General features: G+C 37.7%; 1 protein-coding gene across 1 annotated transcript in view; it reads left to right on the forward strand.

The window, feature by feature from the left end:
• ptprz1b (protein tyrosine phosphatase receptor type Z1b) overlaps positions 1-26,609 on the forward strand; it is a 32,703-nt gene extending 6,094 nt beyond the window's left edge. Inside the window, exons 3-32 of the mRNA XM_040153078.1 lie at positions 5,168-5,347; positions 7,517-7,668; positions 7,778-7,873; positions 8,001-8,067; positions 8,778-8,935; positions 10,055-10,205; positions 11,133-11,317; positions 12,926-13,052; positions 13,154-13,206; positions 13,737-14,240; positions 14,503-14,689; positions 15,234-15,452; positions 18,865-19,009; positions 19,098-19,186; positions 19,334-19,419; positions 20,594-20,614; positions 21,475-21,571; positions 21,663-21,745; positions 21,856-21,990; positions 22,946-23,077; positions 23,233-23,390; positions 23,501-23,636; positions 23,813-23,959; positions 24,135-24,228; positions 24,966-25,039; positions 25,155-25,283; positions 25,391-25,543; positions 25,668-25,810; positions 25,946-26,081; positions 26,405-26,609. Coding sequence (XP_040009012.1) covers positions 5,168-5,347; positions 7,517-7,668; positions 7,778-7,873; positions 8,001-8,067; positions 8,778-8,935; positions 10,055-10,205; positions 11,133-11,317; positions 12,926-13,052; positions 13,154-13,206; positions 13,737-14,240; positions 14,503-14,689; positions 15,234-15,452; positions 18,865-19,009; positions 19,098-19,186; positions 19,334-19,419; positions 20,594-20,614; positions 21,475-21,571; positions 21,663-21,745; positions 21,856-21,990; positions 22,946-23,077; positions 23,233-23,390; positions 23,501-23,636; positions 23,813-23,959; positions 24,135-24,228; positions 24,966-25,039; positions 25,155-25,283; positions 25,391-25,543; positions 25,668-25,810; positions 25,946-26,081; positions 26,405-26,548 — 4,181 coding nt within the window. The 3' untranslated portion in view covers positions 26,549-26,609. The remainder of the gene's footprint in view (positions 1-5,167; positions 5,348-7,516; positions 7,669-7,777; positions 7,874-8,000; positions 8,068-8,777; positions 8,936-10,054; positions 10,206-11,132; positions 11,318-12,925; positions 13,053-13,153; positions 13,207-13,736; positions 14,241-14,502; positions 14,690-15,233; positions 15,453-18,864; positions 19,010-19,097; positions 19,187-19,333; positions 19,420-20,593; positions 20,615-21,474; positions 21,572-21,662; positions 21,746-21,855; positions 21,991-22,945; positions 23,078-23,232; positions 23,391-23,500; positions 23,637-23,812; positions 23,960-24,134; positions 24,229-24,965; positions 25,040-25,154; positions 25,284-25,390; positions 25,544-25,667; positions 25,811-25,945; positions 26,082-26,404) is intronic.
• The last annotated feature ends 1,344 nt before the right edge of the window (positions 26,610-27,953 follow it).

A 27,953-nucleotide genomic window follows, 5' to 3' on the forward strand; every position in this document is an offset into this window, starting at 1 on the left:
TTCAAAAAATTTTGATGAACAAGAATATTATTTTGTACATTTAAATACACATTAACTCAGTTCAGAGATCCTGTCTGCCATTGTTTAATATTTAACCGAGTAGCTCCATGCAGAGAGTTTTGTCCTCATCGTGTCTCGCTCCAGAGACTTTTTCATGTTCACACATCTAGGCGGAGCCATTAGAGATCACATGAAGAGCATATGGGGACTCTGATTCATACCCCGAGTATTTTTTTTCTTTTTCTTTTTGAATAATCTGACTGGCCTGATATACAGTGGCTGCTGACAGTCTTTCATTACCATACAGCAGATCTCGCTGAATGAGTGATGTGCGAGTCTGTGTGTAGTCCTTTCTCTGCCATACATACTAGATTAATAGCTTAATCTTGTCAGTTTCAGGCTCACTGTATTATGTCAGTCAGTGTGTGTGTGTGTGTGTGTGTATGTCCATGAATGCATGCAGAGACATTGATTCTGCAGACTAAAAATGACTGAAGTCTTCTTTCACACAAAGGAACAATTGTTATTTCCGTGCTCAGGCCTCTGCTGTGTTATAATCAAAGACTTTTACTGCAAACTGAGATACTGATTGAAACACATGACACCAGCTATGGCAAAACAGTTGGTCTTCTATAAATAAAATTCTGATAATTAGGTGATTTATTCTCTGTGCTAAAAACAAACTGAATCCTACAAATAGTTACACAGACAGATATGTCTGAATGTAGCATTATTTTTCAAATGAATTGTGATAATGTTGGTATATTTTCAAAATAAGATAAAAATAAGATTATTTCCTATCATCCTTCTCCCCATTTCTGAAGAGCATACTGTACATACTTTGAAAGTATTCTCAAAGGTTAAGTTCCACCTTCTTCCTGTTTTGTGTCATAAAACAAAAAAAGAACTGGGAGACTCTTGACAGACCGCAACGACCTTCAAGATGAGCGTCACGGGAACAACCAGGGTAATTAACCTAGCACTACCTGTTGCAAGTTAAACTGTTCCCAGATTTACTGCCAGCTAACTACTATTGACTGTGTGAACTCTTATCACAAAGTTATCTTATAGTCCACAATGGCTGTGGGTTTACAGTAATTAAACTAATTAAAGCTGAAATGACTTGAGATTAATTGATTCCTCATTAATTAAAAATGACAATCATTCACTGTTTCCAGCTACTCAATTGTGCATTATTGGTAATGTGTTCTTTTTCATATTATTATAAATTGAATATCTTTGGCTTTTGGGCTTTTATGGATATTTTGTATTCTACAGTATAGGCTAAACAGTTGATGAGTTTGATTAATGAATTAGGAATATAATCAGTAGCTCTAAGCTAGTGTATCTAAATTCATAAAATGTTACAACTAGAACATTTAGGAAATAGAGGGCTCTTGCTTTATCCTGCCAGCCAGACAATAATGCAGATTCAGAAGTACCACTGTGGGTTAAACCAAACCAAGAGACATTTTTTGCTTTTAATATTTGATACATATTCAACTTTTTTTTGCCGGTAGTTATGTGAACAGAAGCAGACAGTCCCAAAAGGGGAGGCCCTACATTATTTAATTTAATATTCCTGCATGTTTTCTGAACAGTTAGCTCGCTCAGCAGTGCAGAACCTTTTCACAGAGGGTGAAAGCTTGGTGTGTGTGTTTGTGTGTGTGTGTTTGTCAGTATTGCGTGCATTGCCCATTACACATATACTCTTTGACTTTTCTTCTTTTATCTCACTTGCTCTCCTTTGCTCTGTTTCTTCTCTTCAGTCTTTTCTTTATCACCACCTCTCTACTCCTCTTTGCACTCTTACCTTTGTGTCTCTTGCTGCTTGATCTCCGTTCTTCTCTTTGTCCTCTATGCAATCACATCCTCTCTTATGTCACCTCTCCTCCCTCAAAAGTGAAGGGTAAGCAGAAAAAATTTGGATGTTGTGGTAAAAAGAGCAGTAGCATCAGGTGTAAATGGTTTCTGTCTTGACCACTTTAACAGCTGACTGATCTTTTGGCTGCTGCAAAGAACAAAGTTTCTTCAGAAAGTTTCCAGACATCTTCACTGTTTTTGTCAGTCTCTTGCAATATTACAGCTTTAGCTGATAAATAAAAATGAACTAAAATTAGACTCAAACAAATCATAATGTCAGATTGGGTTACAAATTGGTTCATATATATGAGAATGAATGATGGTTGAACTTGAAAAGACAGATTTTGAGCAAATGACTGAGCAAATGTCTTCCTCTAGAACTTAAAATTTGTATTTTATTGCTTGTGATATTATCTATTAAGTTATTAAGTGTTTAAAATGGTTTGCAGAGAGAGAGGGAGAAAGGACAAAGGAAATGAGAAAATATAATATAACACAGATTAAAATTTGCTTTAAAAAGTTCCCCATAGGAATTTGACAACAATAGGTACAACATCCGTACAGCAGCATCAGCAGACGTTATTTTGGGCTTACTATGAAAAAGCAAGTGGAATTCAGAGATATGAAATGTAATTTTCATATTTAATCAACTAAATTGTACTCCTTGACTGAATGCGAGTGGTTGTGTATGCATATGTGCGTGTTTGTGGATTTATATGAAGGCGGGAAAGTTCAGCTACTTCTTGCCACGGTAGCTTTATGTCAGAAGAGTAACTCAGTGAGAGTGTTTGTGTGACTGTATGTATTATAATGCTCATGGATGCGGCTGCAGTGGCCAGATGTGGTTACTGAAATTTAAATTGTAAACACACAAATGCACATGCACTGTACTAGTACTTTCATAAAAAATAAAGATGAAGATGAAAATGTTGAACTGACAAGATACTACACAAATTTAAAAATGAATTGTGCCACAAAAACACAAACAGCTTTGTGAAAAACACATAAAACTGTTACAAAAAACATTTAAACATGTCCATGTTTGTGTTTTGACTTGTGTATTTCAATAAAATGTTGACAATTTATTGTATTGAGGTGGTATTAGAAGTCTCAGTGGTATATACGGTATCTGTAAATCTTGGGTAATAAAACTGAAATCATCTGTATGGCTCAATACCACAATGGGTAACTAAGCAAATTCTGCTTTGGGTAAAGTGACCCTTTCAAAGGAATTATCAAAATGAATAGTGTAACATTTTTGGAAATAAGCTGGAGTTTGCCATCTCTCTCTCTCTCTCTCTCTCTCTCTCTCTCTCTCTCTCTCTCTCTCTCTCTCCCACTGTCTTTCTCTGTTGTATCTGCGTGTGCTGTTGTTTTTTTGCATGATAATTTGTCAGTTGTCATGTCACTCCAACTGTGTCCAGAAGCCACAGTATTACAGAAGGAAATTAAACATCTGTTACTCATACACATTGCAGATTTGACTAGTAAACAACTCCTGTAAATAAAATACATCTGAATGTTGCTGAACCAGTAAACTTACTGGGCATTTTCACCTCAATCTTCAGTCTGTTTTACAGGATAGGTTTTTTTTTTTAACCATAGCTGCCACACTGACGGCACTACAAATATAACAAAGATTAAATTGATTTAGTTGAACTTGTATTAAAAAAGGTCTGTCTCTCTCTCTCACTCACACACACACACACACACACACACACACACACACACACACACACACACACACACAAGCAGACACACACATTCTGTAACTGGTCACGCATGACCTGTTAAGTCATGCGTGACCAGTTACAGTTAAACCATCTGCTCTGACCTCATTAGACCCGTTGTCTTTTTTGTTATACTGTAAAGCACATGCACACATACACATTCAGTACACACACAATAATTTAAGAAATTAAATCAAACCCTAATGCTGTTTAATATTATTGAGTAGTGTATTGCAATCATTAAACTACTTTTCAAGGTTTTTGTACATTCATACATTATATTATTTGTCAGTTTTCCAACATTCTCTACTGTAATTTTACTTCCAAAATATTAGTCAGCATGATAAATTTAGTAGTGGGTTTTCTCTCTGAGATTTCCCAAAATATGCCTGTAGGAAAGAGCGAATGAATGAATGCACGGTAAATTAACACATTCACTCGTGCAAAAACGAGAACTGTTGCACTGCATGTGCGACTAGATACAGTAGTTCAGTATATACACGTAACTTGCGCCTGTGAATGAATATTGTACACAGACATGCACACAATGCATGTCAATAAATGAGAAAGTGCTGTTTATATGTATATATACAAAAAATAAAGAAGTAAGAAATAAAAGCATATACAGATTATGTAACTAGACGTAAATGCAAATAGTGTAATATGCATTCATGAATAAGTTCACACACATGCATATGCACATACACTGCATTTAAACACCAATTGTAAATTCATATGTGCTAATAAATAATCAGTTCACTGACTGACAGACTTTTTGAGTCGGGGCTGGTGATATTTAGCAGAACATTTGTGCTAACTGAATATCTTACAAGCACTAAAATAGAAAAATGTCACTTTTGCTTTTCTTTTTATGCTTCTTTGATTGGATTTATTGTGTTGGTTGTTTGGCTACAAATTTTTCTCAATGCTGTTCATATACTTTTACATTATTAATGTGAAAAGCACAGCCTTATTTTAAACACACAGATACGCACAGAAATCTACACGACATCAATAAGTTCAAACAGAATTCATGCTGTGCACTCCATAAAACAAATGAACAAACACATATGCAGACATACACAGCACATCAATAAATGTACACAGAATATAAGACATGCACTCATGCGTTAACAATGCAAGCAAAAACAAAATCACACTCAGAGAGTGCAAGGATAAAGTGTGACCTACAGCCAATAAGTCATATTTGACCGACAGTTTGCCCCTTTGCCCTCTGCTTAACTCATTTAACAGACGGCATACTTTTTGTAAACAGCATTACACATTTCTAAATGTGTTGTACAGGTACATTAAAGGTGCTATGTGAAGCGTTTCATCCATAAATCATGACTGCGTTAATGTTATTTTTACACACTACGGTAATTGATAGACTCAGTATTAGTATCAGCCTCAGAGGGGAGGGATCTGCTTGGTTGCTTCTTGTCACAAAAAAGCAAGACAGCAGATCTTAAAGAAAAAGGTTTTATGATGAGCTTTCATTCAGGGAGTCAGATCAGCAGTACTTGAACGCTTTGATCTCTTTATTTAACTGCCACCCTCTCTCTCACTTACAGGTCCCCTGAACCAGCGCAACTGGGGTAAGAAGTACCCATTCTGTAACAGCGCCAGGCAGTCTCCTGTGGACATCAGCGAAACGTTTACCCAGGTTAGGCTGCAGTACCAAAACCTGCAACTAGAGGGCTGGGACAAACTGACAGCAGAGTCCAGCACCATCCACAACAATGGGAAGACTGGTATGTATCTTTCCTGCAGTGCCTGGATGTTTGCATTTTGAGAAATAAGTCTTAACAATCCTTGAAATGTCGTCTTATTTGACCATAATCAAAACCCCCCATAATCTCAGTCAAAGGTGTTGACTTAATGAAACAAACCATAATTGAATTCAAATTTTTTTATGTGTCACATTTAAGGTGCTAAAGCCATTTTAGCCATGCTGTCTTGCAGGAAATCAAACCACAAGCTTTTTCACTTCAATTGGAAGATAAATAACATGATGATATTTATTTTTATTTTTATTCTCAGAGAAGATCATATTAAAGAAGCAAGCAGAGGAGGAACATGCAGTATGTAGTAGATCCTATAGAAATAATTTAGACATTTTTCTGGTGCTGTAAAACACAAAATGTTAATCCCTGGATGTGGAAAGAAGGTTAACTTTTCAGATACAGAAAAAAAAAAATCACAACCTGGAGGTTAATGAAGAAGAGAAGGAGTGAGGATTTAAAAGCGAAAGAGTCAAACAATGAAAGAAAAGAAGAGAGAGAGCAATTAATTGAGAGAGAAGCAACCAGAGGGACAGCAGTTCAGACAGATCATGTGGAGAGAAAACAAAGATCGATGTCAAGAGGCAGATATGAAACTGAGCAACAGAAAAGAGGCAACAAAAGAGCAAAAGGAGGAAATGTATGTAGAGAGAGAAGGCGCAGGGGAGAGAGATTAGGATGTGAAGAGACAGTAAGATGAAAGGCAGGTTGGGGAGTGATGTCTGATCTGATAAACTGTCCAAGCTATCATCACCATCTTTCCAATACTGCCTGGTCTAGGTCTGTGTGTATGCCCTCTATACGTTAATGTCTCTAAAACTGATCTCCATTTTTCCGTGTGAAGTCAGAGAGGAAATTGAATATTTTAACAGATATTACGTAGCTGGCATGATATTATGAGACAAATATATGGCCTTCACTGTCTCACTATGCTGAATGTTGTCTTAAAACTCAACCTGAGCATCAGAACATTTTGTGAATTTTTGAAGTAACACACATAAAAAACTGTTCACTAGAAAAAATGTTAACATGTGCCTACAAGATGTGAATAAAAAGAGGACTTGACAGAATTTTTTATTTTTACATTAGAATCCCAATATTAAAAATTGAATATCAATAAGATGACACATGATAAATGTGCCAGGCCAGATGTCATAGTCATGATATGCACATAAAGCAAATTTCCAGAGTGTCCACATTTAACACACCCAAGCTGCAGCAGCCAGACTCCTTCTTGTCATTTCTAGTGTTGAATAACATGGATATTGCATCTGTGACGTCACTGCAGTGACATTTTAGAGATTGGAGTTACTGCTCCCCACGATCTTGCCAGAGGTTTACAGCCTGAAGGTTTGAGCAGTGGGGACTTAGTGGAGCTGGCTGCTGATGCTGGTGGCGCGGGTACTGTAAGGGTGAACAATGGCGGTGATGAATAATAAATGATAAAATAGATTAAAAAACAACGCAGTTATAAAGTGTACCATTATCCGACCTGAAATATTTGGATATTTTTTGCTTTACTACCTCACCAAACAAACTCCTTACCAGAGGTGCACTCTCCAAAATCCTTTATATTTTACACAAAGCTATTACAGTGTGGATATATTATTACAGTAATTAATATATATAATAATATATATATATATATATATATATATATATATATATATATATATATATATATATATATATTTAATATTTTATTATTATTTTCACTTCTGCTTCTCTTTTGTTTTGTTTTTTCACCTACAGTCTGCCCACATCTAATCAATTTTAACTTGTACCCATGATTAAAATATACTTTTTGTAGGTTACCTGTTGGTTTATCTGACATGGCTGTAGTATTCTGTTCTGGGTTTCCTTGAAAACAGCCCCTAGTCTCCATTAGACTACCTTATCTTAAGTATTTAGCCATGAAGGTTGCTACTTGGTCCCTCCACTTCAGTGAGTCATTTTGACCACAGCTCGATTTTCTTTGGTGTTCCTAATCTTTTGTCTGAATAAATAAAGGTTAAAATAGCATTTTACAAATCCACTCATCATTTGCATTTTATTGGACCCTAAAATTCTTTGCTTTATTACCTTTTCAAAAAGTTGGTTTACATAAAGGTTAAATTTGAGTGCATGTGTGTATTTTAGTGGCCATCAATGTGGAAGGGGAGTTCTTTGTTAGTGGAGGAGGGCTGAGCTCCAGGTTTCGTGTTAGTAGAATCACCTTCCACTGGGGCCGCTGCAATGCAACCTCAGATGGGTCTGAACACAGCCTGAATGGAATGAAATACCCTCTGGAGGTAAAGAAAGTGTCTGTTTGTCTATCCATCAAAATATTTACTGTTCATACATTTGTGTACCATTGAAGCCTGAATTCAGCTAACCCACCTGTTTCTTCCTCTCATTCAGATGCAGATCTACTGTTACGATCCAGATGACTTTCATAGTCTGAATGATGCAATTAGGGAAGGAGGGAGGGTAATTGCCTTGGCTGTGCTATTTGAGGTAGGTGATGAGTTGGTTGGTGACTCAGTGTTAGGCATCAATCTGTTCATCCTCAAATAACCTAAAAGTAACGTGATTGAAACTTGTCTATGATATCCCCCATAGAAGCTTGTGTTCTTGTCCGCAGATCAGCCTGGAAGACAATGAGAACTTTAATCCGGTTATAGATGCCGTCAACACTGTCAGCAGGTTTGGTAAGTCACTTCTACATTACATCTTTGGATCATCGTTCGGTAAAAATGTACATGTAGCTGGGTGCAGATGGTAACATAATAAGCCCTTCAAATGGAGGGCATTGATTAACACCCCCTGTTAAGGCAAATATAACCATGCCTATGAGCCACACATGGAACACTGTACAATTTTTTTTCTTCCAAGAAGAGAACACTTTGAAGTAACTTTGATTTTCTATTCCCCAGCTAAAATTAATTTTGTGAAATCAACAAAGAAATCAGCAGAATAATGGTGATCAGCAAAGCAAGCAAGTAACAGATAAATCAAAAAATTCCACAAATTAATTATTTCATATTCATAAATCAGAATTTGAGATTGTGTATTCCAATCTCTTAGTGTTAAAATTTCAAACCAATTAATACTTAATATCCTTGAAGCAAAAAATAAATGGTCAATTTAATATAATTGTAAGAAAAGTGTGGATCAACGCAGTTTTGTTCCAGCAAGCGAGAGAGGGATCATGCAAAAATGCTTCAAACATAACTGCACAATAGTTGATGCTTTTCTCTCCCAAATGATAAAAATATTAAAGAACTCTCATTGGTCCATTATGAACATCATAGATTTAACTTACAGTCTGACATTTTTAAAATGCTTGATAGAAGGTGGTCGTTCAGCTTGATTTGTTGTGACATTTTGTTAAAGAGAGTACTTTTTTTTTTTTTACCAGGTAAGAGTGGGTCATTGGAAGCTTTCCCCTTGCAGTCTTTGCTGCCTAATAACACACATAAATATTACATCTACAATGGTTCTCTGACTGCGCCTCCCTGCTCTGAAATGGTGGAATGGATTGTCTTTAAACACACTGTGGCCATATCAGAAACACAGGTCAGTAAATGTTGTCACACGCATACACACTCACACACACACACACACACACACACACACACACACACAAACACACACACATACACAGGTGTCCACTATTGCTAACCAGTGTTCATTTCTTACTGAACATCTCAACATATAGAATAATCTTTTAGCTTGAGTCAACTTGAGTAAATTGATTTTCATTCGCTCAAAGCCAAGCCAAGCTACTACTACTTAATTGATGTAGCATTGTGTCTGATGAGAGCCTGCAAGCTTTATGATGCGAATTTTCAATTTTTAACGTGAGACACTTGCAGTCATACGCGTGTAGTGCTTTGAAATATTGAAAAAAGAAAGGTTCATATGGGTTTTTTTTGCTGTATTGGCTCATGTAAAGTCATAAAAAACATCAGTCGACATTGGCTATAGTATTCAGTTAAAAGAGACAACATTAAATGGACAAACGTCTTCTCCAAAGTCTGTCATTGCTGCCTGTAGTTGTTGTGTTTGGTCTTAGATTGTGGCTGGTTTCAGGTCAACCGTCTTTGACATCTATGCACAAAACAGTAACACAACATCATACGGAATCGATACGATGTGATGGGTGTAGTGACAATGTGAATTTACAGAATATGGTTTTTGTAGTGGTCCAATCTGAAAAAAACAAAACAAAAGCTGACACTGTAGCCTCACTGCAGTTTGATTCCAGGCTAAAGACATTACGGACATCTGAGGTAGAGCAACTTTAGATCAAATCATCTGTGTAATAATCTTCAGTTATATAGCAGAATAATGGAGAGTGAATGAGGTCGTGCCAGTGATTGTGTTTATTTTTTTATGGGAATATTTGTGTGTGTGTGTATGCTTGTGTTTGTTTGCATGATTTAATCAGGGGTGGCAAGGCATGAACACAATGTAGCTAACCAAAAATAGATCAGTGCTGTTTCTCTGCCTTAGCCTGGCACCAACACAAGCCTCTTAAACACACACACTGACATGCTTCAGTTTTGGGTTTATTTTGGCAACTGCATAGAAAAATGCAACAGGCACATCTTTCTTTTCTTTGTTTAAGTTGCCATTTCTGTTCATCCCGTTCTGTCTCTCTCTGTCTGTCTCTCTGTGTCTCTTTGTCACCAGTTGGAAGTGTTTTGTGAGGTGATGACCATGGAGCAGGCTGGATATGTGATGCTGACGGATTACCTGCAGAACAACTTCCGGGAACAGCAGCAGCAGTCCATGGGTCAGGTGTTTGCCTCGTACACCGGAGTGGAGGACATGCTCACACCCAGTATGTCATCTAACACCCAACCAAACAAGTTTGCTGCTTGTTTGTTTCATTTTCATTTATTTCTGCTTTTAACACATTTTAAGGCAATTCACTTCACTTAATTTCAGTGCAGTTTACTTCACTTAATTTCCCATTCAGTTGGTTCAGTTTCATATAAACTTTTTTTAGCAAAGGAAGACACACTGTACATGTATATTTGTAAAATCTGCTATATATCTAATCTGCTAAGTATATTTACTCATGTGCTGTACTTTACTCTAATATTTTCATTATTCTCATTCTCAGTGCTGAAACTGTTTTGACATGGCGGTGGGCTTAATGCCAGTGGGCAACTAACAACTTGTATGTTGGACTATGAGAACTTTGCTGTATGACTGCAGCTTTGGTTACAAATTTCTTTTTTTCATTTACAGAATTATTTTTCCTGGTTATGGCTTTGGGTTCACATTCATTCACATACAGTTTAGATAGTACATCATTCATTTTTATGTTTACATTCCACTGAGCTTCATTTGATGCCATACTTGCTAGTCCTTGGAGGTGAAAAGTCATGTGCCATCACTTGCTTGTTCAAAATTAGTTTTAGTTACAAAACAGGCCAGAAAGTGTGTTTGGACTGGCAAAGATTTTTGGCTGAATATTGGCTGAGACACTGGTACACACACAGGGGGGGAACACTGGGGACACTGGGGTAACCTACCCCAATCCCACTCTTTTTAAAATGTATTCCTATTTTCTTACATTTTCAGTACAGTCGATTAACATCAAGTTACCTTCACCAACACTAAACTTAATTTGAGATGTTGCACCATGTTTTTTTTTTTTTAATCTCTTTCTTCCAGGACTTTTATTGTGTTTTATTGCATCTCATCCACACAAATGAATAATTAATTTTTTTCAATCTTTCTCTCTTTCTGCTCCCTCTAGCCTGCAGCTCAAAGCCAGAAAATGTTCAGGCTGATGCCCAGAATGACACAACCATTGTGGTGATGTGGGAGCGTCCCCGTGTGGTTTATGACATGACCATCGACTGGTATACTGTCACCTACCAGAGGCTGCAGGGCCGAGACCAGAGCAAGCAGGAGTACAGGACCGACGGGGACCAGGATGTGGTATGAAAGATTTATTTACACAGGGCTTAAATAGATAATAGGTATAAATTACAGTAATTTTGTTAGATTCATCCATCCGCTCTAACTTGCCATCAGTTACTCTCATGGTGCAAAGTGCTGTTGGGATCTGAACTGATCAAAGTGATTGATTGATTGATGGTCAATTTTGGCCTCTTAACAGGTCACTAGCGCCCCTTAATGTGACCAGTTATATCTGTGTATGTGAATAGACATCTACAGTATATCTGTGTGAGTCTAAGGGTGTGTATGTGCACAAGCTTTTACATTTGCATATGTAGACCACTAGGTCTACTGATGACTACATCAGTATTCAGACCAACCAAACACAATACAAATGAAGGACTGTTATTAACCTTTTTTTTTTACATACCTTATATGTGCATGTACATAATTTGTTTTTGCATTTATAAAGTTTTCAATTCTTATTTCAATTTGTTTAATTTTTTTGTGTGTGGTGGTTGTTTTTAAAGGTTATTTATGTTGATAAAGGATTACAAATAATATTATTGTATTAGATTATATATATACCACACATAAAAAGTCTAATCGTCTAATAAAAACTGACAAGGTGTGTTATTTATTATTTTAAGATTTGCGAACAGAGTGGTAATGCAATTTAACTAGTTTATGACTTGAGTGCCATCAATATGGATGCAATCAAGTCTATATTATAAAGATACTGAGCATGAGTTGGCTTTTAAACAATAACACAATAGTTGTTTGTATATCTTCTACTTAAAAGTATATTCTCATTAAGATAATGTAGTGTAACTGTCAAATACAGCATCATCAGCTGTTTATAAAGGAATTCTCTTTCTCAAATCTTTCAATAACCTGTTATGAAGAGAGTTAAAAAATGAACATATTAAAAGTCCAAAAGGGAACCAACAAGTCATGGTTATAACTATTGTTATATGGTTTGTAAATTTGTATTAAAAGTGGAAAGACATTTCGGAGCATACATTTATTTAAAATCTATGATTACATGGGTAGGTAGGTACTTCTGCAGTTACCAGTGAGCTATTTTGAAAAAAATTATATTTGTGACTTTATAAAAATAAAAAAAAAATTTATATAATATAATTTTGGAGGAAAATAAACATACAAATAGGGTTGCAAATGACCATGATGCTGATGTGTAGTATATTTATTTTCTCAACAATCCATAAACTACCACCTGTGATGCGACGACTGCACAGGGCGCTCCTCCCAATGACGAGGGCAGTTGTAAAATCTTACCACCTGCAGCGATTGAGAGTGCATGAAAACAAGTTAGCAAGTCAAGCATAAAAATAGATGTAGATACTTTAAAGTACTAGGTGAATGGTTGCAATGCCAACTGCTGCCACTGCAAGTACTAGTGATATGAATGCAAACTTGACCAAATCTACTGAAAAAACAATGTCCTCTTTTATATGCTCAATAGTGTTAAATAACGTCCAGTTCATAATTGATTAAAATGAAAAATATTTGTAACTTGAGGGGTGGTTTTATAGGAGTGTTTGAACTCAATTGACAGGGTTGTGGGTGTCATACAAAAAAAAGGCTTGGATCCACTAATTTAAACTTGCCAATATGACCTTGCAGGGTGCCATCATTTCCAGTCTGCTGGCCAACAGCAGCTATGTGGTGCAGGTGGTGGCTGTTTGCACCAATGGACTCAATGGACAACTGAGTGATGAGATTATAGTGGACATGCCGTTAGAAGACCCTGGTATACACACACGCAAAATCTCGTACAAAATAAAAGCATATATTTTAACTTTTATATTCATTACAACTGTAAGTAAGGCTTTATTTCTTTCATCTCTGTAGAAAGCGATTTGGATCCTGACACTTTCACAAAAGATTTGGAAGGCAACAGGGAGGTAGGACAATCTGTGTATCTGGGGTTTCACCTGACACACCTCTGCATGTTGGCATGCATTTTGCTGAATTATTTTTGTGGAGCTGATGTTTGCCCTGTTTTCAATCATATCAGTGAGCCTAATAATTATGCAAATTATTGTAATTATGTCAGTAGAGGCTAGACATTGTTTGGAGAGCCTTACCAAAGGTTATGAGGGACTTTTGACCACATTTAGAAGAGGTTAAAAAAAACTGTAAAAGACTGTAATGTGTTTCTCACTGGCAGAACCAGTGCAGACTTTGCTCTTCCACACAGCATTAGTGGAGATGACTTTACACCTCATCAGTTAATTTAAACATTGAAGAAGTAAACAAGACAGCTGCACCACCACTGTGCCTTTAGTAGAATGTTTATTTTCACAAATTTATAGAAGAAGTGGTGAAAGCATAACATTTTTTTGTTAGTTCTGTTCGTCATAATCATGTATAATATGTAAACAAATGTCTTGTGACACAGCTCCATACAGTAGTGCTTTTTTCCTCCGGGTAGGTCTCATCTAAAGCCAGATGGGGGAAGCCTAAGGACCAAAATCAGGTGGATTTGTCTCAAGAGGACCACAGCCCTGTGGAGGAGATCCCAGTGGAGCAGACCAGAGTTTACCAGAACCAACCTACACACCTTCAGAACCAGCCAAAAGACCAAACCCAAGCAAACCAGAAAATCCCAGTCCAAGTTAGGACCCGATCAACCCCAAAGTCTCCCTCTGATTCTGCAGTTCTACAGAAAACTCGACTCAACCAGAATGTCAAAAAGAAACCAAGTGAAAACAGGTCTAAACCAGATGATATGGATCAGAACTGGATTGCTGAGGACAAGAAGATCCAAACAAAACAGTCCTCTACTAATGTGGGTTTTGATGGTAATAGTGCAATCTGGATAACTGAGGTAACTGAACACCCAGGCTTCCTATTTCCAGTTGCTCGGACCAACATGCTGCCAACGATCCACCGACAAATCACAGAAGAGGCCTCATTGTCAGTGTTGCCACATCAGGTACTTCACTTGACTCTTTTTATTCAAAATTTTCTTCTTCTTTCCTTTGAAATATGATTAAATTTAATACCTAATGTTGTAACAAAAAATTGGAACACAAAATGTTATGTAGTGTTTCTTGTAGTAAGTTCTAAATATCAGACTACTATGTTTTAATTCAACCTTGTCCAAAGATTTGTCTCATGTTGTCTCATAGTTTTAACATCTATGAACCTCAATAGCCACTCTGTCTGTTTTTGTCCGCTGTCTCTTTACCTTAAAGTCAAGGGATCACGGTCCACCAGACCAAGCTGGTGAAAGCAGCCTCCCTTCTCCCCAGTCAGACCTCTACACCCCTCCTGTGGAGGAAATCCAAGTCACTGATATCTTCTATGAAGACACGGTAAACAACTTTCCACTGGAAACCACCACCTCTGCTGCAACAAAGTCTGCTGCTTTTATGGGGCCAGGTCAGGTTTGACATATAGAGCTTTTTCTTTTTTATCAGTCTTCTTTACTAAAAACATTTTGGGTTGGTAATGCTACTGCAACTCTTTGTCCAGTGCCAGGGAAGAATTTAAGTTCATAAATGTTGAAATAGGTACCAGTTGAAAATGTTTTGTTCTGCTGGACACTTGCCACTGATGAGTTCTGTGAAGATAGTCAATAGTCATTTTGCTCAGATTTACACCAGTACTGATACTGACATGTTTGGATTGTGTGTTAACTTTTATAGTTTATTTTTAAAATTGAAACCTATCTTGTTTAAATTAAAATTTATGATTTTTGTAAATGTTTTCTAATTAATAATATAAACAGCTATTGCTGAGCACCTTTGTAAATTCAAACTATAATCATTATTAGTAATGGCCGTGAGACATCCTCTCACTTTATTTTGTGTAATTTCCCAACATAACCTAACATGTCATGTCACGTTAGGCCATATGATGCACAAAAAGTATCATATCATGCTGCATCACGTCAAGTCATCATTATGTTCATATTATCCTACAGGTAATAAAGTAGACACAGTCTCCCTACTGTCCTCTGAAGACAGCAATGCCCCTGTGAACAAACCTCTACCAGAAACCATCACTTCAGTGTCCTCCTCCCTTTGGATCACAGCAAGGACGGCAACTGCCAGTAACACCATTGCTGATTCAGTCTACAAATCATTCACCAGCTCCTCTCTTCTAAGGGTGCTAATGCAGACGACCCAGTCCATGTTCAACGGTAAGATGAAACACCCTCGCAAGAAATATATCTCATATTTAATTTTTAAAAATATAATAAAGTTCTACCTATTTTGGAAAAATGTCTACATATTCACAATATGAGGGATTTACCCAAGTGCAGAATGGTGTAAATACATAATCTTTCATGTTGGGCGAAGAGTTGGATGATTCTCCTCAAATGGCCCGTTGCTGTTCGGCTAATCATTGCTCTGCTCTGTGATCATGGTGGCATTTTGTATAGTGGTATGATGTTTGTAATGGTGGTGGTGATAGCTGATGCAGGTAATGATAGTGGTTGAAAAGAACAAGGCTGGCTTTGATGATGATTAGACTGATAATCAGCGGCTTCCTCATTTTCTTAACTGGTTCATAAATGAAATATGCTTGACTCTTTTTCAAATCTTTCAGCATGTTACAACTCCACATGAGGTCATATTTTTCCGGGTTTTGCTTAATCTACTTGAAAGCTTGGTAATTAGCATCTACCTCTGGAACTTGTGTTTCTTTGTTCTGGGTCTGCTCTCTTTTCTGTGGCTGAAGGCCACACACTGGTGGTTATTTATTTATTTATTTTTGTTTTTTTGTTTTGTTTTGTTTTGAATTATTTTAAAGAATGCCAGATTCATTCATCTGTGCGTCTTCATCGAGTTGACTTATGACATCTTTTCATTCAGAAACACAACAAATAACTTCCATTTCTTTGCTCTCTTCTTGCACATTGTGTATGATGTGGGAATGATGTTGACCAAAAACTCTGTACTTCTATCTGAATTTCCTGACTTCAGTCAAACTGTATATCTGGGAATTAAGTTCTTACCTTTTCTTTTATCTTTCCTGGCATAAAAAACATATTTTGAAAGGATACATTTTGATGTTTCGGTCTCCTGGAAAAGGTTTTATTTTTCCCAGACTTTGACTTTTAATGTAGCAAATACACTCACATCCAGGTCTGAAGACTCAACCATTGACCATTCCTCTGGCTTAACAAACTCTCCTAACACTTCTAATGGAGTGATCGTCTACCCTGCAAACCCCGCAGTCTCTGTCCAAGAAGGATGATTCTCTGCCAAAGGAGATTTATTCAGTTCAGAGCCTCCATCACTCAACCCCATCAGTGAATACACCAGCAGTTTCCATCTTTCTCCTGCCCTTCCTGAAGATAAGAGGAGTCGTGTTAACTTTCATCATAATTATAAGTCCTCTGAGGAGTACGCTATTGTCCGTCTACAAATTGATTTAGAACACCCTCAGATTTCTACCATTTTGGGTTCTCAAGATCACTTAAGCGCTGTGCACTCTTTTTTTCTCTACTGCCAAATTATGACTTGAGTACCATTAGATTTTCAAAAACAAACTCTGTTTGGAAATCCCCCAAATACTTCTCATTCTCAAAGTGACGGTAGGATTCAAGATGGTTTGAACATCTTACGACGTCCCAACAATGAAGAGGAAACCAGGACAGCTAGACATAAAGCCGACAACAGCTCCAGTTCAGTCACATCTTTCTTTAATTCTAAAGATTTGGAGAAGAAGAAGAAGAAAGAAGAAAAGAAAGAAAATAAGGCTATGAAAATAATTTAGCAGTCATATGGAATAAGAAAGGATAGGAAGAGAAGGAATACATTAGATTGGGAATGAGGGAGTGAGAAAAGTGGATGGAGAAACAGAGGAGAGTGCCCAACAGCTCAATAGCACAGCAGGATGTGACATGGTGAAAGAAAAAGAGATAAACTAAAGGTGAAACTATAGTAGGAAAGACAGCATACACTGAGATCAGCAATGGAGCTTAAATTGAGTCCAGTTTTAGAGTTTTTAGCTGGCCTGAGGACGTCAGTGGTTCTGAAGAGGGTGGTGCAGATCAAGGGTAAGATGATAAAGGAAAAGGAAAGAAAGTCAGTGATGATAAAGAGGATATCAAAACTATAGCTGAAAAGGAAGGCGAAGGCAAAGAAGTCGTATTTGGAAGAAGAGATGGTCTCCAGCTGCCTGTCAGTCAAAATAAACCTAAAGCAGAGTTCCCACTCTTTGGCAGCAGTGAAGAAAATAGCAGTGGTGGTGATGATGGACATGATGAAGAGGATCAAAACAAAAGTCTTGACAGTCCAGTTGTTGGGGGTAACTATTCACGTAAACAACTGGGAGGGAGATGGTGATGGTAAAAGAAATATAGGTATGGAAAGTCAACAGCACATTGAAGGAGGTAGTAAATAGTATAGTGATGCAGGTGCAATTGGAGATAGTTTGCAGCAGTTCTAAAGTGTGGACGAGTTGTGGTTTGATGCTGCAAGAGGTCTTATGTTGGGATGTCTAGTCTCTCTGCTCAGACTGATGCGAACAAGGCCATGGAGAAGCAAATGGAAGGTAAATGTTACACACTGTACAGCTTTTTTTCACCACTGCCTTTCTGTGATAAAATGGGACATGGCAGTCCAGTTTTTCCTTCTCACATACTGTACATTTTTCCATACACAGTTAAAGCCCTAACCTACAAAGATTGGGTCGGGGGGCAATCTTTGTTTTTCCATTCAAACCTGATATCAGTTACAAATCATGTTAAGTACAGAGTTTGTATATTTATGTATACAGTGTTATTGCTGGCTGAAAAATAAGCATTTAAAGCAGCAATAATCAATATTTTTATACTAACAGAAGATGAAATGACTTTATGCAACGTAAAAGGGATCGCTTGTAGTGATGAAGCCACAAAAAAAGATTACCTTACTGCAGTTCCTCTCAGCTGGATCATTTTAGCATCTTTCAGCTCATTCTTTTGGTTTTACGGCTCGCAACTACACTCTTCTGCCTCGTACCAAAAATTACACAGACAAATTTATCAACTAGCTGGTTACACACAGTGGAGCATTTAGTAGTTAGAGACAGATATTTCCCTCATGAGGATTTGGAGACCAAACAGAGCTAAAATATTGAACAGAATATTGGATTTACAATCAAAAATGGATGTGTCATTAACTGTTTGCTAACACGTTTGCCATATCAGCTTAATAAAGGGATAATATGTCAATGTTATGTTTATTGGTAATTTTACTGCACTCGAGTCACCAAAAACCAATTAATGCAGATTTAATGTGTGACCGATAATTAATCTGGGAATATTGAGGAAAGCTAAATCATAGCTGTGTTCATAAATTCGCTTAAAAATGTTAAAAACATGTTCAGAATATTTTGTCATGCGTGCCTCTTTTTTCATCTCTTGTATCTCTTTTCTCTCTTCTGGAAAACATTTTACTACTGTTTTGAAAGTGCTATATATCTTCCCTGTTTTTCCTGCTCCTCTATATCTGTCTCGCTGACTCTCCCACATACTGCCTTTCTTTCTCTCCCCTTTTTCTCTCTGTCTCTCACCCACCACACCCCATCTTTCTTGTCTTTGTCTCTCCTCTCTCTCTCAGAAGGCAGCAACAGCAGCCACGAGTCTCAGGTCGGGCTGGTCGGAGGCGTGGAGAAGGAAAAGAGGACAGTTGTTCCTCTGGCTGTTGTCTCCACTCTCACCATCCTCTGTCTGGTGGTACTGGTGGGCATACTCATTTACTGGAGGTACACAAACACACAAACACAAAAGGTCAATATCTATCTGCATCAATTTTCCCCATGTAAGTAATTTAGATTCTTATTTGTGTCAAAGAAACTGTTTCCAGGCCAATTTCTACCCAGATAACAGTGCATCACCTAAAGTCACATCTGCTCCACCTACACCCCTGCTGCTGGCCACAGGTAATACAGACACACACACACACACACACACACACACACACACACACACACACACACACACACACACACACACACACACTTTATTAAATTATCATTGCAATATTAAATGTGGTGTTAAGCAGCTGAATGTTCACTCTTGTATTGCAGACAGTCATGAGCCGCTGACAGTGAAGCAGTTTGTGAAACATGTCATGGAGCTCCATACCACCAACACCTTCTTCAAAGAGTTTGAGGTATGTGGAATGTTCATGATAAATATTTGGGTTCAGCAAAATGTCTGTGTGCATTTTTTTTTCACAAGGGGAACATAAACAACCAAAAGATGTTTTTGAAAAAATCCTCCAGTAAAAGATAGCAGATGGATGCTCTGTTGGGGGAGTTCTTTAGATTTTGCTGACAAAGGTTTAACCAGGATAAAAGAAGCACTTAGTAGACTGTACCTCATTTGTCATAGCCCCCTAATGCTCTTCCATATCTCTATTAACACCATGCTTTACAGGAATATAATTTAGACCAGTGTTGATGTGTAACTTCCATGTACAACATGTTATGCAACAGTATACTGTATAAGGTACGTGTAAGTGGTAAGTGTGTTTGGTGCTAACCATGGCAATGCTGCTTGGTTCTCACTCCAAACTCTAAATTCAAATACACAAACATAGACAGAACATGCCCAAATCTGTACAGATCCTAGATCAGATACTTGTAACAAGCTTTCAGGCTGGTTGAAACTTCCATCTCTGCTTATATTAAATGTGAAACAAGATTTTATCAATGCCTTTTGGAGAATTGATATCTAAGTGTTGGTTACCTGTTTGAGAACAGTTTGTGGGTTAGTTTCAACCAACAGGTACATCTGCATGGCGTTAATCACCTCTGTTTCCTAGCATGAACCTCTTGAGTAAGACACACAGATAGGATTAACTGAAGTATTTTTCTCCCATGTAATTGCCAATGTATTTGTGTGTTTTCTCCCATTTTGTTACAATGTTTTTTGCCTTTTCTGTAGCTGCAGTTACAAACCTACATTTTACATCAATCTTAATTTTCATTTAGAAAAAAAAGTGAAATTGAAGGACCATGTGGGCAGATCATAGCCTTGATTTATAGACAGATGTAAGCCTTTTAGGCATCTGCACGATCAAAATGATGCTTTAATATTTCACAGTGTAGAATAATAGGGCTTGGCTAAGTCCACAAATGAGATGGGAAAATCAAATTTCCCGCTTAGCAATGCCTCTCTGTGTGTATCTGAACCCCATATTCCTGTACCTGCACTGACTCTTTGTCTGTCTGACTGTCTGTCTGTCTGTATGTCTGTCTGTCCTCTTGTCCCCTTTTCCACTCTCCTTTCACCACCTCCAACCCCATCGTCGTGCTTTCTGCATCCTCACCACCCTCCATTAGATTGTCAAAGAATCTTATGAGGTAAGACACCTACAGTATCACCCCTCTTCACTTGCAGAGGTGCTGTTTTCTTTTTTACAACTGTGGAAAACTTTAGTTTTGTTTGAAATGAAATCTTCCTTATCTGATCCTCAGTTGACCCTCTTTTGTCCATTTGTAGACTGCACCATCTGTTTTTCAGATGTGATATTAAATGTAAATTTTATAATGTTTGCCAAAAATGCCTATTTCTCTAGGTTTCGGGCTATATATATATATATATATATATATATATATATATATATATATATATATATATATATATATATCTTATTCATAGACATATTTTCAAACTGAGATAGTTCAAATATTTGTCAGTCATGGAGCCTTCTAAGTGGCAGTTCTAAGTGTTAATCCAAAAATGTATAAAACGGAAATAATAATTATAATCCCACCATCCATGTAACTGCACTCCACTAAGTCTGTTGTTGCATGATAAGGTTTTAATGATGAAAAAACTGTAGTGTGACCTTCCATTTACAGTCAATATGAGGTTTTCAGAGGTCACATAGTCTCTTGTGTCATTATTTATGTTTCTCTCATAAACGTCTTGTTTTTATTATTCCTTACGCAATTCCTCCTCTTATGTCTAGTGATAGATTCATTCATAAGTGCTTAACCAGCATATTGTAATATTGTAATATTATAGACAGCTATAAACTAACAAAAGATAGAAAAAAAGAAATAGCAAAAACTTACCTGTCCAGAAGAAAAACAGCCACATTTGATGTTCACTCTAGTGGCTCCAAGGTGCTCATTGTGCTCATTAGCATGTTTAGCTTCCTCTGAGCAATTAATCTAATTCCTATTTGTGTTGTACTGAATATTGTGTTGTGTTTCAGGAGGTGCAAGCATGCACAGTGGACATGGGCGTCATCGCTGACAGCTCCAATCACCCCGACAACAAAAGCAAGAACCGATACATCAATATACTGGCCTGTACGTCAGTGATCAGTATGTTCACTGTTCAACATTAACATGTTATTGTACAAGCCAACAATGATACTGATTTGTGTTTTTCCTCTCCCAGATGACCACAGTAGAGTGAAGCTGTGCAACAGCTTGGACAGAGATGGGAAATGTGGGGGCTACATCGACGCTAACTTTGTTGATGTAAGTAAATTTTTGTAGTCTGTTAAACTGATCCTATAATTTTACTGTGTGTATTCACACATTTCAGTATATCTAGTCTTTTCTTGACTAAATAGTGGTTTCCTCTGCAGGGTTATGAGCAAACAAGGGCATACATCGCAGCTCAGGGGCCTCTCAGAGCAGGCAGGGAAGACTTCTGGAGGATGATCTGGCAGCAGAATGTTAGAATTATCATCATGATCACCAACCTCAAGGAGAAAGGACGGGTAGGAGGTCATTCTGCTACTGCCTCAACCACCAGTCTGACACAAAAATCAACATCACCGGAGGGATCAGGAAAATTTCATCTTATCTTATATGTACACATATGGCAATTTGAGTATTCATCTTTCTTTTGTGATGACATGTAGAAGCCAAACTTGAGCTTTTTCATCTTGTGCTGCTTGTAGAAAAATAGTTTGTTAAAAATAGTAAAAATAAATATGTAAATATCGAAATCTAAATTTTGACAATTATATTTTTATATTATTTTTTTTATCATTTATATTTTAATATCATATTACCTACAACAAAATGCTCAGATTTACTTTAAAGTGAATGCTATCTTGAATTAATATTAGGCAGGTAGAATCAGTTTCCAAAACACAAATAGAATGAAACCTACATTGAAACTAGTCATAGAGGTCTGTCTACGAGCATTTGTCTGGTGCATTAGTACTTGCACATTAGAATTTCAGGAACAATAACACCAAAACGGTAAATGTACATACAGTACAAGCAAATTCTCTGCAGTTTTGTCTCTACAAGCAGCTTCTTTCAGATTACACAATCATTTGAACCATTGTTAATATAAAAATATTAATCATTGCAGCTTTAAGTTTTCAATGTCAGTATGGGTCTTCAAATCAACATCACTTGAATTTTAAAATGTTTGCTGAGAAATTTTGAAAATCAGTATCTCATAATCAGCCAGCAGGATGGACAGAGCTAGTATGGAGAACTAAGCATTGTTGGATAACTGCCACCTTATGGTTTGGATCAATTATGTCAGCTACAGCACTCTAAAGAATTTCTTGAAAATTTTGACTGCTGAAAAGAGATAAAATATTTTATTTTTTCCAAACAGTTCCTCACAGGGACAAAACGACCTTCTAAATTCTCAAACCTCTCCATTGGTCATCTGCTCTTGTGTTTTGTTTTATCTTCTCTATCCTTCTACAGACAAAGTGTGACCAGTACTGGCCGGAGGAGAACCAGGAGGAATACGGTCCATACCAGGTGACCTTGAAAAGCATCAAGACCTTGGCATACTACACATTGCGAATGTTCACTGTCAGAGATACCGCAAATAAGGTAAATCAAACACACAAACATCAACTGACAACAGGTGCTGTCAAAATGTGGGCACTGTAAAACACTTTAGGTAATGTGTCCACAAATAGTGTCCACATATGCAGAAACACACACATACACAAAGACGCATAGTAACACCTTCTCAGATCCTCCAGGTATCTCAGAGGAGAGTTGAACACACAGTCCTCCATTACCACTACACCCAGTGGCCAGACATGGGTGTCCCAGAATACACTCTGCCTGTCCTGTCCTTCATCAGAGCATCCACCCGGAACCGGACACAGGAGATGGGACCTGTTCTGGTACACTGCAGGTTGTGACAGATTCTTCTTTAATGTTGAAGACAACAAGAGAGCTACTATTTCAGATATGCTATGTACTAAATATACTCTATGTGTTTGACATTTAATGTGCGGATCACAGTGCTGGTGTAGGAAGGACAGGAACCTACATAGTGATAGATAGCATGCTGCAGCAGATCCAGGATCAAGGGATGGTGAATGTTCTTGGTTTCTTAAAACATGTCCGGACTCAGAGGAACTTCCTGGTTCAGACAGAAGTAAGCGAACTGACACAAAATCACTCACACACACACACACACACACACACACACACACACACACACACACACACACACACACACACACACACACACACACAGACAGTGTTCTCAGTGTCCATTCGGTCCTTTTTGAGAACACACTGTATCTTTCTCTTTTTGTTTCTCTCCTGTAGGAGCAGTACGTGTTCATCCATGATGCTCTGGTGGAGGCCATCTTGAGCCCTGACACCAAGGTGATCTCTGACCTCCTCCACACTTACGTATCTGACCTCCTGACCCCTGGGGCATCAGGCAGAACACGCATGGACAAACAGTTCAAAGTATAGTAAACAGCTTTTTCCCCGACATTTTATAAACCTCTGTAAGTAAACTTAATGATTTGACCTTTATATTTCAGGCATTGAGCCAACACTTTGGTTTTTGATCATTTTATTCTCATGTAACTGTACACACCGAATAAAATGACTGTGACTGTTTCTTTTTGTTGTGATTCAGTTGATCAGTCAGCGTCAGGCGAAGCACGCAGACTACAGCACTGCTCTGAAAGATGGCAACGCTGAGAGGAACAGAGCCAGAGCTCTGATGCCTGGTAAGCAGAGCTGGATTACTAACTGGGCGAAGTGGGCAACTGCCCTAGAGCCCCAGACAACTACAGGATCCCTCAAACCACAGTTGGTTTGTGGTAATTTGTGGTGGGTCCTGCTTTATTACCGATTGTTGAGGCCACTGTCAAAATCTTTTTTCTACAGCCTTTGTTATTAAAGGCGATATTGACTTTACACCGTACATATTCCTAAAGTAATTGTTGTTTAATCAAATTTCCACAGAGTAAACTTGGAGCCAGGAAATATTCTTCCATACCAGGGGTTAATAGGGACCAAGCAACCCATGTTTTCCCCAGGGACTGGTAGTAGGTTGATCTGGCCAAGCTGATAAGGAACCATCAGTGTGATAACAAAAGTTGCAGAGTCTGCCTAACATCTGTTCCGTGTGTCCAAGTTCATTCTTGACCTTGCAAACAACAGTTGATAAAACAGTCTCACCTAAATCTAAAGTTTGCTCACATTAGCAACTGTAACCTACTGCTTATACCAGACCAAGTAATGCTATAAACTCTGAGTGTAGTGAATTAAGCAAATGAGCATTTTATTGCTTATGAATTCAAAATTTTATTTGTAGGAGAATCAGTGGTAGATTCAGAGGCAAGACCCTGTGACTAGTTGGCTTATCAGTGTGGCAAACATGGACAAGAGGCTCATAAACTATGCAAGGTTCCCCTTTTTTAGATGTTCTATTGCTAATTCATGTCTTTGTGTTTTTGTATAGTGGAGAGATCAAGAGTTTGTCTGACTGCTTCAGAAACAAACTCCACAGGCTACATCAACGCCTCTTATGTCATGGTGAGCCAACTGGCAATTGCTTCGTTATTACCATTTTATTAATGGGCACTTTTGCTGTTTTTAATACATCAACAAAATAATTGGTGGTAGTTTGATGCTGCTCATGTTTTGACAGGGACATCACCACAGTAAAGAGTTTATTGTGAGCCAGACTCCTCTTAGCAGCACAGTGGCTGATTTTTGGAGAATGATCTGGGAACATAACACACACACAGTTGTTTGTCTGTCAGACAAACACTCTCAGGTATAACACTCATACACACATGAACACACACATATGCTCAATATAGTACTTATAACATGACTGTATATAAACACACACCCTCCCACATATTTTGTTGTTTATGTCAGAGTGAAGAGGGGGAGTGTTGTGTCTACTGGCCCAGTAAAGACCAACCAATGAGCTTTGAGGATTTCAGTGTTTCATACTTGGGGGAGGAGCATGTGTGTCTGTCCAATGATGAGAGAGTTTTGGTGCAAGACTTTATAGTGGAGTCTTCACAGGTAACACAGACACACAGAGCATATTTTCCATATACTATATAGAAACTTACAGTCATTCAAACACTGCGCTATCTCTGTATCACATCTTAATCCCTCCTTTCTGTCTTTCTCTGCATCCATCTAGAACAATTATATGGTGGAGGTTCGTCAGTACAGCACCCCCTGCTGGCCAAACTCAGACAGTCCGATCAGGAACTGTTTTGATCTGGTTAACACAGTTAGAGAGCACAGCAGACACACAGAGGGACCAACAGTCGTACATGATCTGTGAGTACAACACAGACAGGATCATTCACTCATTTTACAGTTTGTTCTTTCTTCAGGAGAGTAAATTTTCTGACCCTTAACCACCATGTTTTGCTGTATTTTTCTGTATTTGGTTGTGTGTGTATGTGTGCTTAGCTTGGGAGGTGCTACATCAGGGCTGCTCTGTGCTCTCACCACCCTGTCCAGCCAGCTAGAGGAGGAGGGAGCTGTAGACATATACCAGGTGGCACGGATTACCAACCTCATGAGGCCTGGGGTCTTTAATGATATTGTAAGTGCTGACAAACACACACACACACACACACACACACACACACACACACACACACACACACACACACACACACACACACACACACGCACACACACACACACATACTACTCTTAATGCTGATTTCTATTTGTCATCACTTTTGTGAACTTTAAAGTAAAAATTAGGTTATTTTCAGCCATATTTACCAATTTTCAAGTTTAGAAAAATTCCTCATGTTATGAAAATAGTTTTAGAAAGAAGTAGCTGGTAAGGTGTATTTTGACATAAGAATGTAAGAATGTGGCAGGTGCAGCTTCAAAGCTGTGTTCTGTCCACCACAGGAGCAGTACCAGTTTCTGTACCGAGCTGTGCTCAGTCTGGTGAGCAGCCAAGAGGACCAGAGAGCCCTGCAGAGCCCAGAAACAAATGGATCTGTACCACTGGGGCAGGCCAACATTGCAGAGAGCCTGGAGTCACTCATGTAGAAACACACACACACACACGTACACACACACACACACACACACACACACACACACACACACACACACACACACACACACACACAAACAAACATGTTACATACACAGAAAACACATTATACAAGCACACACACACCAGTATATACTCAGTGATTTGGTGACTGAGGATTGGCCTGATGTGTGATGAGAGGATGAACATCAACAGCTCTGTGTCTGTGGTTCATAGCTATGTCCAATGAGCATGCTGATGCTTTAATATACTGTATGTTCAATAACCAGACATCATTAGTCAGAATATAAAAATAAAAGATAATGATCCAGTAAAATCCAGTACAGCCTTCAATAATCTAAAGCACCGTGGGTATTGAGTCTGAAAACGTCATACTTTTTATTTTTAAACATACTTTTTATGATGACTGAAGTCCAGTACCAGGATCATGATATACCTTAGCTCTCTTCCATAGTTACTACACCCAAAATCTTTTTTGACACATTTATGATCTGCTTCATAAGCTTAAAAGGGATTATCTTTACTTATCATTACTGTTGGTGTTAGCAAGCAAAGCAGATTAAGCTTCAGAATCAGACACACATTTCTAGTGTTAACCGTTGCGCAGACATAGTGACCAACAGGCTCACTTTTACTTTAAGAGAGAAAAGGGTACCATTTTCTAATAAGGCAACCATTATAAGGGGTTTATAAGTTAACTAATGGCTTTAGTAATGGCTAAATTAATCTTGTTCTAATGTTTTAACATCATTTATAATGTTTGGACTGGTAGGCTGTGAAAACCCCATTTGACTGGTCAGATAGCATGACCACTTATTTCTAGAAGAAAAAAAAGGCTGCAGATGATCTGGACCATAAACATATAGAAACATCTTATTAAAAAATGTAAACTTGATAATTAAAACATTTTATCAATAACATGTTGACATGTACAATTACAAATGTGATGGCTTATGAATAAGTGAAAAACCCACGAGAATTTAGGTTCATTATTAAATGGTTTTACCAAAAAAGTTCACTGCCTCTAAAAAACCTACACATTTTCTAACTGTGTATCTGTTGCTGGTCAGCATGGAGCCTGAAGCAGCAGAGCTCCGATACTTTCTCAGAGAAGGCCAAACATCTATTGAAAAAGACTAAATATAGAATAAATACATATTTTAAAAAATAATTTCTCATTTCATAATTTCTCAATATTTCATTTGAGATTATCTTCCTTAACGATGAGGGGAGTCCTTTTAAATTCCAATAACAGACCTAACTTCTGTCATTTTTAATCTTTAATATTTATTCCTTTTATTTGTAGTTTCTCATTTTCATTGTCATTTTCTCCTTTGTTGTTATTTTTTTTGCTGTTGTTTTTCCCTCACTCTCATGTATTCCATCTTTCTTCTAAAA

Source organism: Xiphias gladius, chromosome 2 (assembly GCF_016859285.1).
Source record: "Xiphias gladius isolate SHS-SW01 ecotype Sanya breed wild chromosome 2, ASM1685928v1, whole genome shotgun sequence".
Lineage (NCBI taxonomy): Eukaryota > Metazoa > Chordata > Actinopteri > Istiophoriformes > Xiphiidae > Xiphias > Xiphias gladius.